This window comes from Rhinopithecus roxellana, chromosome 22, assembly GCF_007565055.1.
Source record: "Rhinopithecus roxellana isolate Shanxi Qingling chromosome 22, ASM756505v1, whole genome shotgun sequence".
Classification (NCBI taxonomy): Eukaryota; Metazoa; Chordata; class Mammalia; order Primates; family Cercopithecidae; genus Rhinopithecus; species Rhinopithecus roxellana.
Genome location: NC_044570.1, coordinates 2,344,997 through 2,359,194, shown reverse-complemented (window position 1 = coordinate 2,359,194; position 14,198 = coordinate 2,344,997). Strand labels below are relative to the sequence as shown.

Sequence of the window (14,198 nt, the reverse complement as noted above, 5' to 3'; positions counted from 1 at the left end):
TTTTGACAGGAATATACTTGGCAATAACTTCTCCATAGAACAGTTTTCTGAGATTTGGTATTCCACTCTTTATTTCAGCGTGTATTTTGTCAAAGGGCTGAAACATTCAGACTGATTTTCTTCAGTTTTTTAGGGAGATACAGTGAAATCAAGTTTATTGCCTAATTCTTATAGCACATAATTATAATCATATTTTTATTTTAACTTACTGCTTCATGATAGTAGTTCTCTGGGTCTCTTTTCAATGGTAAAAATATATCTATGACGTACACTCATATATGTGGTAATAAATTCACAGAACTCATATCTTTGAGAGTTCCATAGTGTCGTCTCCAGAAAATTTGGAAAAACAGCGAGGTTTTATTTATAGAAGTGACAAGGATGTCAGGGTTAGAAACCTAAAGTACTTCTTTTTTCCATTCTATTTCTTTTCTTATAATAACAAAGGAGCCATCATGATAAGTACTTGAATATTATGTATCTCATGTGTTTTTGAAAATGTGTAGGAATATTTGAATAACTTTGGTTTCCTTTTTTTTTTTTTTTTTTTTTTTTTTTTTTTTTTTTTTTTGAGATTCCACTACATTGGCCTGTTGGGGAGCAAAGGAGTTACGTTGTACCTCTGGTAAAGCAAATTAGTGAAATGTATACTTCCTCTTCTTTTTTGATTTTTTTTCCATATTATATATGCCTATTAATTTTTTAAAATAGTTCTTTATATTAATGTGTTACAATTGCAACCCAACTGTAAACTCCCATGGGAGCAACAGTGCCTTATTCTTTCTCAGGATTTTGTGTGCTTAAGCAAGGGCTTATCCACATAATGATAAATGTTCAGTTACTTGTTGATAGACTATATAATCAAAGAAAGGTAGACCTCATGTGGTTTTATCAAAGAAAGGTAGTATTAATTTGGCTTTAGAATAACATGTATCTGATTAGAATCTGCATCTGGATTTACCAGCCATAAAAAATTTGATAAAGAGAAACAGCAATGTTTTTCTGTTAATTACTCTTAAATAAGGACTAAAAAGTGTATTACCTCTGTAACACCGGCGTTGCTTTCCCCCATATAAGTAGTTCCTAAAGTATTTGAAAACAGCTCTCCTTATGGTCTGCCTATCTTATTCTTCTCTAAGTTTAGCAATTCATCTAGCTATTCTTTATGTGAAATGGTTTCCAGATGCTTCCTAATATAAATTGCTGACTTCTGGATATATTCTGATTCTGGAATGGGTAGATTTCTGATATGGTTTAATGTATGTATAAATTCCATGAGTTTCTGGCATCTGATTTCTCTGATTCCTATTACTTTGCTATTTAAAGAAGGATTTAACATATTCTTATCACTTACTGGTGATAAAGTTTATTTTCTTCTTAGTTCATTTTATTTATGTCCTAGTTTAGAAGACATTTTCTGTGATGAAAATAAAGTAACACAATAGTAGTGAAATAGTTCTTCAGTGTGTCTCACTTGTTGACAGTTCATGTAATTGAAACGTGTAGGGTATACGTCGTCTTCTTTTTCTTTCTCTGAACAATGGATAGAAAAGAAGCCCTACTTGTTTCTAACATTTACTATGAGCCATTTTTGAATCTGGGTATATTCATGTGTGCTGCTACCTATATGTTTTCAAACAGTAAGTATTTATTGAAACATAGAGGACATTATACTGTCTCTTTTCCAGTATTAGATTGTATACTGCGCTTATTTTTTTGAAATGAAGTTCAGAAAAAGCTGTAACATCTCTAGAACTACATATTACCCTATAATATTGTCAGATGCAAAACAGTCTAGAAGTATTTTTACAGGCAAATAGCTAATGTATTAATTTAACTTAAACTGAAATCTGTCTTATTGCAGCCTCATCATCAGTGTAAGAAATAATTTCTGAGTAGACATAAGTACACAGTATAAGTAAAGTAAATTTACTCTGGTGAAATACTCAATTCTTTTGTCATTTGTCTGTTCTCCCTCCACATCCAAGGGTAGGACTTGACAGAAAATATTTCTTTCTTCATCAGTCAGTCATTTACCATTCTGCATTGTTGTACATAGGAAAATAATTAGTATTTCAAATTTTTCATATTTTTGTTATATTGGGATTGATATTTCTTTCTAATTTTAAAAAAATGGTTTACCATGTTAGTTCATTCTTTCTGTGTAATTTATTTTCAGGCATATTCTACTTATCCAGATTCACCAGTTCAGGTCATCACTGGACATCAGTTGCCTGTATATAATTTTCAGGTAATGTAAGAGGGAGTAAAATGATTTGCTTTCAGATATTATTGAGGCCTTTAACTTGTTTATACAAATTGCCTGAATAGTTGGTCATTTTAAACTAGTGAAGTGTGCATAAAATTTAAGAAACACTTGGAATTAGTCTGGAATGAAGACCGCTGTATTAGTTAGAAGTGATGGAGTAATATTTTGACAGGAATATACTTGGCAATAACTTTTCTGTAGAACAGTTTTCTGAGATTTGGTGTCCCCTTCTTTATGTCAGAATGTAGTTTTCAGCATTACTGTCAAATAGCTGGATGAAATATCCATACTGACTTTCATGAATTTTTTTAGGGAGATAGAATGAAATGAAGTTACCACCCACTTTTTGGAGCACAGCATTCTAATTATATTTTTATTTTAGTTGGCTGTTTCATGATAGTAGTTCTCTGGATCTCTTTTCATAGATATGACCATCTATGACCCATAATTATATCTATGGTAATTAAGTGAAAGAACTAGTATCTTTGAGATTTCTACAACGCCAACTCCAGAAAATTGGGAAAAATGGGAGGTTTCATATATGTGAGTTACAAGAACGTCAGGGACTAGAAACATAAAGTACTTAACGTTTTTCAATTCTGTTACTTTTTTAAAAAAAAGAGATAGCAGAATAAGTACTTCAATATTGTATGTCTCATGTGTTTTTGAAAATGTGTAGGAATACTTTAATAGTTTTGATTTCCCTTTTTTTTAAAAAAATGCCACCACAGTGGCCTGTTGGGGAGCAAAGGGGTTACGTTGTACTTGAGGTTAAGTGAATTAGCCAAACACACTCCCTGTTCATTCTTGCTTTTTTTCCATGTCATATATGCCTATAAATATTTTTAAGTGGTTCTTCATATTATTGTTTTATTTTATTTTATTTTTTTACTTTCTTGTTAACCCAATTATAAACTCTAGAGGGAGCAACGGTGTCTTTTTCTCTCTCAGGTTTTTTGTGTAGTTAAGCAATGGCTGGTCCACATAATGATAGACTATGTAATCTAAGAAAGGTAGTATTAATGTGGCTTGAGAATTAGTATGTATCCCTCTAGAATCTCCCTCTGGCTTTACCAGCAAGAGAAAATTTCTTGAAGAGAAACAGAAATGTTTTGCTGTTAATTACTTTTTTTATGTACAACAATATTTATTTATATTATCAAAACCTTTCAAATATCTAAAAGAATATCAATAAATGACTAGTTAATTAACTTATGGTAAATTTATACAAGAGAGCTAAGAGTAGGAATAAACAAGAGTATTACCTCTAAATCACCTGAGCTGCTTTCCCTCCGTATAACTAGTTCCTAAAGTGAATAAAAGCAGCTCCCCTTTTGTGTCTGCCTACTTTATTCTTCTCTAAGGTTAGCAGTTCATCTAGATATCCTTTATTTTAAGTGATTTCGAGATGCCTCCTCATATAAATTGCTGACTTCTGGGTATATTCTGGTTCTGGAATGGGTAGCCTTCTGATGTGGTTTAGTATGTATCTGTAAATCCTGTAAGTTTCTGGCATCTAATTTCTCTGATCCTGGTTACATTGATATTTAAAGTAGGATTTGACATACTCTGTCACTTATTGGTGATAAATAACATTTATATTCTTCTTAGTTCATTTTATTTATGTCTTAGTTTAAAAGATACTTTCTTTGATGGAGAATACAGTCACCAAATAATAGTGAAATAGTTCTTCGGCATCTCTTATTTGTTGACGTTTTCCATGTACTTGAAATGTGTAGGGTATACCTCTGCTGCGTTTTCGTTCTGTGAACGAAGGCTAGAAAAAAAAGCCCTACTTGTTTCTAACATTTACTGTGAGCTATTACTGAATCTGGGTGTATTCATGTATGCTACTACCTACATATTTTCAAACAAGAAGTATCTATTGAAACATATACTATACTATGTCTACTGTGGTTATGGATTATATACTGCACTTATTTTTTCGAAATGAAGTACAGAAAAAGCTATAACATCTGTAAAACTACATATTACCTCATAGTATTGTCTAATACAAAACAGTCTAGAAGTATCTTTACAGGGAAATAGCAAATGTATTAATCTAACTTACATTGAAATCTGTCTTAATGGAGCATTATTGCCAGTGAAAGAAATAACTTCTGGGTGTGAATTAGTACACAGTATAAATAAACTTGGCCTGGTGAAATAGTCACTACTTTATCATTTGTTCCCGCTTCACACCCAAAATGTAACACTTGACAGAGAATATTTTTCTTCATGAAGTCAGTCATTCCTTTAGAATTCTGCATTATTGTATATAGAAAAACAATAAAGTTTTTCATATTTTTGTGATATTGGGAATGATATTTCTAATTTTAAAAAATAGTTTATCTTATTCATTCTTTCTATAAACTTTATTTTCAGACATTTCCTACTTATCCATATTCACCAGTGCAGGTCACCACTGGATATCAGTTACCTGTATATAATTATCAAGTAATATAGGAAGGAGTAAAGTGATTTGCTTTCAGATATTGTTGAGGCCTCTAACTTGTTTATGCAGATTTCCTGAATAGTTTGTCATTTTAAACTCATGAAATATACCTATAATTTAGGAAAACATTTAGAATTAGTCTAGAATGAAGACCTCTGTATTACTTAGCAGTAATGGAGTATTTTGACAGGAATATACTTGGCAGTAACTTTTCTGTAGAACAGTCTTTTGAGATTTGGTGTCCTTCTATATTTCAGCATGTAGTTTTCACCTTTCCTGTCAAATAGCTGAATGAAATATCCAGCCCGACTTTCATGAAGTTTTTAGGGACATAGAGTGAATAAAATTATTACCCAATTCTTAGAGCACAGAATTCAAATTATATTTATTTTCATTTTAGCGGACTGCTTCATGATAGTTGTTCTCTGGTTCTCTTTTCATAGATATGACTGTGTCTGTGACCAATAATCATATCCATCGTAATAAATTCAAAAAACTAACATATTTGAGATTTCCGCAATGCCAAAATCAAAAAAATCGAGGAAATAGGTTTTATATGTGGAAATAGCAACAAGAATGTCAGAGATTAGAACCATAAAGTACTTCTTTTTTCCATTCTGTTTCTTTTATTATAATAATAATAAAGGAGTCAGCATAAGTACCTCAATATTATGTATCTCATGTGTTTTTGAAAATGTGTAGGAATATTTGAATAATTTTGGTTTCCTTTTTTTGTTTTTAGATGCCACCACAGTGGCCTGTTGGAGGTCAAAGGAGGTAAGTTGCACCTCTAGTAAAGTGAAGTAGCCTACCGTATACTTCCTATTGTTTCTTGATTATCTTCCATAACATATATGCCTATAAATATTTTAAGTGGTGCTTTATATTAATGTTTTGTTACTTTCTTTTTAACCCAATTATAATCTCCCACGGGCACCACCGTGCCTTTTTCCCTCTCAGGTTTTTGTGTGCTTAAGCAGTGGCTGGTCCACATAATAAGTGTTCAGTTACTTGTTGATAGAGTGAGTAATCTAAGAAAGATAGTATTAATATTACTTTAGAATTAGCATGTATCTTTCTAGAATCTGCCTCTGGCTTTACCAGCCACAAAAAAAAAAAAAAAAATGTGGAAGAGAAATAGAAATGTTTTGCTGTTAATTGTTCTTAAATAAGAATACAAATAAAAAGGAGTATTACCTCTAAAACACCCAAGCTTCTTTCCCCACTTATAACTCGTTGCAAAAATATTTGAAAGCAACTGTTCTTACGTTTCTGCCTAGTTTATTGTTCCCTAAGGTTAGCAGTTCATCTAGCTCTTCTTTACTTGCTGTGATTTCCAGATGACTGCTCATATAAACTGCTGGAAAAATTCTGGTTCTGAAATGTGTAGATTTCTGATGTGTTTTACTATACCTATAAATCCTGTGAATTTCTGGCATCTGATTTCTCTGATCCTGGTAATTTTGATAATTAAAGTAGGATTTGACATACTCTATCACTTATTGGTGATAAATAATATTTATTTTCTTCTTAGTTCATCTTATTTATGTCTTAGTTTAAAAGATATTTTCCTTGATGGAAAATAAAGTAACAAAATAGTAGTGATAGTTCTTCAGTGTCTCTCATTTGTTGACATTTTCCATGTACTTGAAACATGTAGGGTATACCTCTTCTTCTTTTTCCTTCTCTGAGCAATGGCTAGAAAAACAGCCCTACTTTTTTCTAACATTCACGATGAGCCAATACATGGTGAATCTGGGTGTATTCATGTATGCTGCTACCTATATGTTTTCAAACAATAAATATTTATTGAAATATGAAGACATTGTACTGCCTCTTCTGCAGTTTTGGATTATATACTCCCCTTAGTTTTTAAAAATGAAGTACAGAAAATACCATAATATCTGTAGGAGAACTACATATTAACCTATAATACTGTCAGACACAAAACTGTCTGGAAGTATATTGACAAATAAATAGCAAATGTATTAACTTACACTGAAATCTGTCTTAATGGAGCCTTATCACCGGTCTAAGAAATAACTTTTGGGTGGGAATAAGTACCCAGTAAGGTAAACTTTGCCTGGTGAAATAGTCACTTCTTTGTAATTTGTCTGTTCCCCCGCGCCACGCAAAGGGACTTAGCACTTGACAGAGAATATTTCTTTTTCCCTGAAGTCATTCATTTAGAATTCTGCATTGTTGTATATAGAAAAGTAAGAAATATTTTCAAGTTTTTCTTTTTTTTTTATATTGGGAATAATATTCTTTCTAATTAAAAAAAATGTTTTACCGTATTAATTCATTCTTTCTGTAAACTTACTTTTAGGCGTATCCTACTTATCCAAGTTCACCAGGTCAGGTCATCACTGGATACCAGTTGCCTGTATATAATCACCAGGTAATTGGAGAGGGAGTAAAATGTTTTACTTTCAGATATTATTGAGGCCTTTAACTTGTTTATACAAATTGCCTGAATAGTCATTTTAATCTAGAGGAATGTACCTAAAATTTAAGAAAACACTTAGAATTGGTCTGTAGTGAAGCCCTCTGTATTATTTAGAAGTAATAGAGTAATATCTTGATAGTAATATACATAGCAATAACTTTTCTGTAGAACAGTTTTCTGAGATTTGGTGTGTCCATCTGTATTTCAGCTTTTTTTTTTTTTTTTGCGTTTGCTATCAAATAGCTGAAACATCCAAACTGAGTTTCACAGTTTTTTTTTTTAGGGAGATAGAATGAAATAAAATTATTACCCCATTCTTAGAGCACAGAATTACAATTTTTTGTTATTTTAACTGGCTGCTTGAGGATAATAGTTCTCTGGGCCTCTTTTTATAGATATGAGTGTATCTGTGATCCATAATCATATCTATGGTAATAAATAATAAATTGAAAGAACTAGTATCTTTTGAGATTTCCACAGTGCCAACTCCAGAAAATTGAGAAAGCAGTGAGGTTTTATATATAGAAGTAACAACAAAAACGTCAGGGAATAGAAACATAAAGTACTTCTTTTTCCTACTCTTCGCTTCTTTCATTTTAATAACAAATGAGCCAACATGATAAGTGCTTCAGTATTGTATATCTCATGTGTTTTTGAAAACGTGTAGGAATATATGAATAATTTTGTTTTTCTTTTTTTTTTTTTTAAGATGCCTTCACAGTGGCCTGTTGAATAGCGAAAGGGGTTATTGAGTAAAGTGAATTAGTGAAACATACTTCATCTTTCTTGATTTTTTTTCCATTTCATATATGCCTATAGATATTTTTAAATGGTGCCTTATATTAATGTTTACATTTTGTTACCTTGTTTTTAACCCAGTTGTAAACTCCCATGGAGCAACAGTGCCTTTTTCTCTCTCAGGTTTTTGTGTGCTGAAACAATGGCTGGTCCACATATCTGATAAGTGTTCAGTTACTTGTTGATAGATGATATAATCCAGGAATAGTAGTGTTAATGTGGCTTTAGAATTGGCATGTATCTGCCTAGAATATGCCTCTGGCTTTACCAGCCATAAAAAATTTGTTGAAGAGAAACAGAAATGTTTTGCTGCTAATTACCCATAAGAATAGTAATAAAACCAAAAGTGTTACCTCTAACACACCAGAGCTGCTGTCTTGCATCACAATTGGATATTTGAAGGATATAATAAGTGCTAAAGTTCTCAAACACTCCCTTACTGCGTTCGTTTCTTAGAGTCCTTCTACTTCTGATTATGTTGATTTCTGGAAGCCATTTTAAAACAAAAGGCTGCCTTAATGTATTTCAACTTTTCATTTAAAACAAGATTTCTGAAGTAATACAATTGAATTTCAACACAGCCTACATTGAAACTTTTGATACCAGCTCACCTTTTTGAAGAATAAATAAGTGGCTTTTAAAAGTATCGTGTATCTGTTTAATTATATTTCATTATTTTAAATATAGGCTTATTCAGCTCTTTATTACCACTGTGGTAAAGTTGATACAGGAGGTGATGTTGTGCCAAATGAGTGCTCAATTCATGAAACTACTTCAACTTCTGGAAATGGCCCACAAAAGGCAAACATCTAATTTTGTTTTTCTTAAATATATAGTTTGTATTTTTTTCTAGTTTTAATAATTTTTTTTGAGAAGCAAACATTTTTGCCCAAATTTAAAGATGTTAGCCATAAATCATGGAGCTTAAATAGACTGTTATTCAGAAGTTAATGTAAAGGTTGTTGAAATTGTATACCCCAAATTTTTAATATATACATAAAAGTTTCTGATTCAGCAGGCCTTTCCTATATTTCAGTTCCACTAATTTGAAAAACCATTCTTTAATAAATACTGTATTAATATGATTTTGCAGAATTCTGTGGGAGGGCTTCCTCTAGAATTCTACTCCTCAAACTAGAATTAGTATGAATTATATTTCCCTTTTCTTTTACAACAATTTCGTCTTAAGCAGTGGAAAATATTTATGGCATTCTCTCCATAGCATGTGACAGAAGTTTCCCAACAGTGAAGTCAGTAGTATTATTCAAATATTGAAATAGACAGGGTTGTTTTTCATTTTATCATTACTGCAAATTTCTGTGTAACAATACTGTCACTCTTGCATCACATAAGTTCTGTTAATAGGTGAGAGTGTGGAAGTAGTGATGTGCTGGTAATCTGTATAATACTGAGAAGTCCCAATGGTGGAATGTAAATTCCTTGTTTGGATACCCGACTTTTAAAATGCAAATAATATTAAAAACGATATGTTACAGTATACTTGTCACAGGTTTTGTCCCTGAGTCATTTTTCTTGAACATTGGAGTTCAAAAATTAGGGATTTAACAATTGAGCTTTTTTAAACCAGTATTCTATCACTAAAGTTCCTAAGATAATTCTTTAATTTGTCAGAAAACTACACACTAGTATATGTGGTAAGAACTGTGAATCTCATTTTATGAATTTCTTTCTTTTTTTTTTTTGAGATGGAGTCTCACAGGGTGTCCAGGCTGAAAGTGCAGGTGGTGTGATCTCTCGGATCACTGCGACTTCTGTCTCCTGGGTTCAAGCAGTTCTTCCTGCCTCAGCCTCCTGAAGTAGGTGGGATTAGACGATGTCTGCCACCACACCCAGCTAATTTTTAGTATAGATGGGGTTTAGTAGAGACAGAGTTTCGCCATGTTGGCCAGGCTGGTCTTGAACTCCTGATCTCAAAGTGATCAGTCCTCCTCGACCATCACAAAGTTCTGGGATTACAGGCATGAGCCACTGCTCAGAGCCTCTTTTAGCTTTTTTTTTTTTTTTTTTTTTTTTTTTTTTTTTATACTTTAAGTATGGTTCTATTATACTGTTCTAGGGTACATGTGCATAACGTGCAGGTTTGTTACATATGTATACTTATGCCATGTTGGTGTGCTGCACCCATCAACTCGTCAGCACCCATCAATTCATCATTTATATCATGTATAACTCCCCAATGCAATCCCTCCCTCCTCCCCCCCCCCCCTGATAGGCCCCAGTGCGTGATGTTCCCCTTCCCGAGTCCAAGTGATCTCATTGTTCAGTTCCCACCTATGAGTGAGAACATGCGGTGTTTGGTTTTCTGTTCTTGTGATAGTTTGCTAAGAATGATGGTTTCCAGCTGCATCCATGTCCCTACAAAGGACGCAAACTCATCCTTTTTTATGGCTGCATAGTATTCCATGGTGTATATGTGCCACATTTTCTTAATCCAGTCTGTCACAGATGGACATTTGGGTTGATTCCAAGTCTTTGCTATTGTGAATAGTGCCGCAATAAACATACGTGTACATGTGTCTTTGTAGTAGAATAATTTATAATCCTTTGGGTATATACCCAGTAGTGGGATGGCTGGGTCATATGGTACATCTAGTTCTAGATCCTTGAGGAATTGCCATACTGTTTTCCATAATGGTTGAACTAGTTTACAATCCCACCAACAGTGTAAAAGTGTTCCTATTTCTCCACATCCTCTCCAACACCTGTTGTTTCCTGACTTCTTAATGATTGCCATTCTAACTGGTGTGAGATGGTATCTCATTGTGGTTTTGATTTGCATTTCTCTGATGGCGAGTGATGATGAGCATTTTCCATGTGTCTGTTGGCTGTATGAATATCTTCTTTGAGAAATGTCTGTTTCATATCCTTTCCCACTTTTTGATGGGGTTGTTTGTTTTTTTCTCGTATATTTGTTGAGTTCTTTGTAGATTCTGGATATTAGCCCTTTGTCAGATGAGTAGGTGCAAAAAATTTCTCCCATTCTGTAGGTTGCTGTTTCACTCTGAGGGTAGTTTCTTTTGCTGTGCAAAAGCTCTTTAGGTTAATTAGATCCCATTGTCAATTTTGCTTTGGCTGCCGTTGCTTTTGGTGTTTTAGACATGAAGTCCTTGCCCCATGCCTATGTCCTGAATGGTACTACCTAGATTTTCTTCTAGGGTTTTTATGTATTAGGTCTAACATTTAAGTCTCTAATCCACTTGAATTAATCTTCGTATAAGGGGTATGGAAAGGATCCAGTTTCAGCTTCTCTACTTATGGCTAGCCAAGTTTGCCCAGCACCATTTATTAAACAGGGAATCCTTTCCCCATTTCTATGTTTCTCCAGGTTTGTCAAAGATCAGATGGCTGTAGATGTGTGGTATTATTTCTGAGGCCTGTTCGTTCCATTGGTCTATATCTCTGTTTTGGTACCATACCATGCTGTTTTGGTTATGTAGCCTTGTAGTATAGTTTGAAGTCAGTAGCGTGACGCCTCCAGCTTTGTCCTTTTGACTTAGGATTGTCTTGGCAATGCGGGGCTCTTTTTTGGTTCCATATGAACTTTTAAAGCAGTTTTTTCCATTCTGTGAAGAAAACTCATTGGTAGCTTGATGGGGATGGCATTGATCTTAAATAACCTTGGGGAGTTATGGCCATTTTCACGATATTGATTCTCTCCCTATCCATGAGCATGGTATGTTCTTCCATTTGTTTGTGTCCTCTTTGATTTCACTGAGCAGTGGTTTGTAGTTCTCCTTGAAGAGGTCCTTTACATCCCTTGTAAGCTGGATTCCTAGGTATTTTATTCTCTTTGAAGCAATTGTGAATGGAAGTTCATTCCTGATTTGGCTCTCTGCTTGTCTGTTGCTGGTGTATAAGAATGCTTGTGATTTTTGCACATTAATTTTGTATCCTGAGACTTTGCTGAAGTTGCTTATCAGCTTAAGGAGATTTTGGGCTGAGACGATGGGGTTTTCTAAATATACAATCATGTCATCTGCAAACAGGGACAATTTGACTTCTTCTTTTCCTAACTGGATACCCTTGATTTCTTTCTCTTGCCTGATTGCCCTAGCCAGAACTTCCAACACTATGTTGAATAGGAGTGGTGAGAGAGGGCATCCCTGTCTTGTGCCAGTTTTCAAAGGGAATTTTTCCAGTTTTTGCCCATTCAGTATGATATTAGCTGTGGGTTTGTCATAAATAGCTCTTATTATTTTGAGGTACGTTCCATCAATACCGAATTTATTGAGCGTTTTTAGCATGAAGGGCTGTTGAATTTTGTCAAAAGCCTTTTCTGCATCTATTGAGACAATCATGTGGTTCTTGTCTTTGGTTCTGTTTATGCTGGATTACGTTTATTGATTTGCGAATGTTGAACCAGCCTTGCATCCCAGGGATGAAGCCCACTTGATCATGGTGGATAAGCTTTTTGATGTGCTGCTGAATCCGGTTTGCCAGTATTTTATTGAGATTTTTGCATCATGTTCATCAGGGATATTGGTCTAAAATTCTCTTTTTTTGTTGTGTCTCTGCCAGGCTTTGGTATCAGGATGATGTTGGCCTCATAAAATGAGTTAGGGAGGATTCCCTCTTTTTCTATTGATTGGAATAGTTTCAGAAGGAATGGTACCAGCTCCTCCTTGTACCTCTGGTAGAATTCAGCTGTGAATCCATCTGGTCCTGGACTTTTTTTGGTGGGTAGGCTATTAATTGTTGCCTCAATTTCAGAGCCTGCTATTGGTCTATTCAGGGATTCAACTTCTTCCTGGTTTAGCCTTGGGAGAGTGTAAGTGTCCAGGAAATTATCCATTTCTTCTAGATTTTCTAGTTGATTTGCGTAGAGGCGTTTACAGTATTCTCTGATGGTAGTTTGTATTTCTGTGGGGTCAGTGGTGATATCCCCTTTATCATTTTTTATTGCATCTATTTGATTCCTCTCTTTTCTTCTTTATTAGCCTCGCTAGTGGTCTGTCAATTTTGTTGATCTTTTCAAAAAACCAACTCCTGGATTCATTGAGTTTTTGGAGGGTATTTTGTGTCTCTATCTCCTTCAGTTCTGCTCTGATCTTAGTTATTTCTTGCCTTCTCCTAGCTTTTGAATGTGTTTGCTCTTGCCTCTCTAGTTCTTTCATTGTGATGTTTGAGTGTCAATTTTAGATCTTTCCTGCTTTCTCTTGTGGGCATTTAGTGCTATAAATTTCCCTCTACACACTGCTTTAAATGTGTCCCAGAGATTCTGGTATGTTGTATCTTTGTTCTCATTGGTTTCAAAGAACATCTTTATTTCCGCTTTCATTTCGTTATGTACCCAGTAGTCATTCAGGAGCAGGTTGTTCAGTTTCCATGTAGTTGAGCGGTTTTGATTGAGTTTCTTAGTCCTGAGTTCTAGTTTGATTGCACTGTGGTCTGAGAGACAGTTTGTTATAATTTCTGTTCTTTTACATTTGCTGAGGAGTGCTTTACTTCCAATTATGTGGTCAATTTTGGAATAAGTGCGATGTGGTGCTGAGAAGAATGTATATTCTGTTGATTTGGGGTGGAGAGTTCTATAGATGTCTATTAGGTCCGCTTGGTGCAGAGATGAGTTCAATTCCTGGATATCCTTGTTAACTTTCTGTCTCGTTGATCTGTCTAATGTTGACAGCGGAGTGTTGAAGTCTCCCATTATTATTGTATGGGAGTCTAAGTCTCTTTGTAAGTCTCTAAGGACTTGCTTTATGAATCTGGGTGCTCCTGTATTGGGTGCATATATATTTAGGAGAGTTAGCTCTTCCTGTTGAATTGATCCCTTTACCATTATGTAATGGCCTTCTTTGTCTCTTTTGATCTTTGATGGTTTAAAGTCTGTTTTATCAGAGACTAGGATTGCAACCCCTGCTTTTTTTTGTTTCCATTTGCTTGGTAGATCTTCCTCCATCCCTTTATTTTGAGCCTATGTATGTCTGCATGTGAGATGGGTCTCCTGAATACAGCAGACTGATGGGTCTTGACTCTTTATCCAGTTTGCCAGTCTGTGTCTTTTAATTGGAGCATTTAGTCCATTAACATTTAAGGTTAATATTGTTATGTGTGAACTTGATCCTGCCATTATGATATTAACTGGTTATTTTGCTCGTTAGTTGATGCAGTTTCTTCCTAGCCTCGATGGTCTTTACATTTTGGCATTTTTTGCGATGGCTGGTACCGGTTGTTCCTTTCCATGTTTAGGGCTTCCTTCAGGGTCT

At 34.3% G+C, this 14,198-nt stretch overlaps 1 protein-coding gene across 1 annotated transcript in view; it reads left to right on the top strand.

Annotated features, from left to right (window-relative positions):
- Positions 1–7,925, top strand: part of LOC115895666 (deleted in azoospermia protein 4-like) — a 62,341-nt gene extending 54,416 nt beyond the window's left edge. Inside the window, exons 30-34 of the mRNA XM_030926319.1 lie at positions 575–625; positions 2,180–2,251; positions 5,467–5,501; positions 7,054–7,125; positions 7,883–7,925. Of these exons, the coding sequence (XP_030782179.1) occupies positions 575–625; positions 2,180–2,251; positions 5,467–5,501; positions 7,054–7,125; positions 7,883–7,925 (273 nt within the window). The remainder of the gene's footprint in view (positions 1–574; positions 626–2,179; positions 2,252–5,466; positions 5,502–7,053; positions 7,126–7,882) is intronic.
- The last annotated feature ends 6,273 nt before the right edge of the window (positions 7,926–14,198 follow it).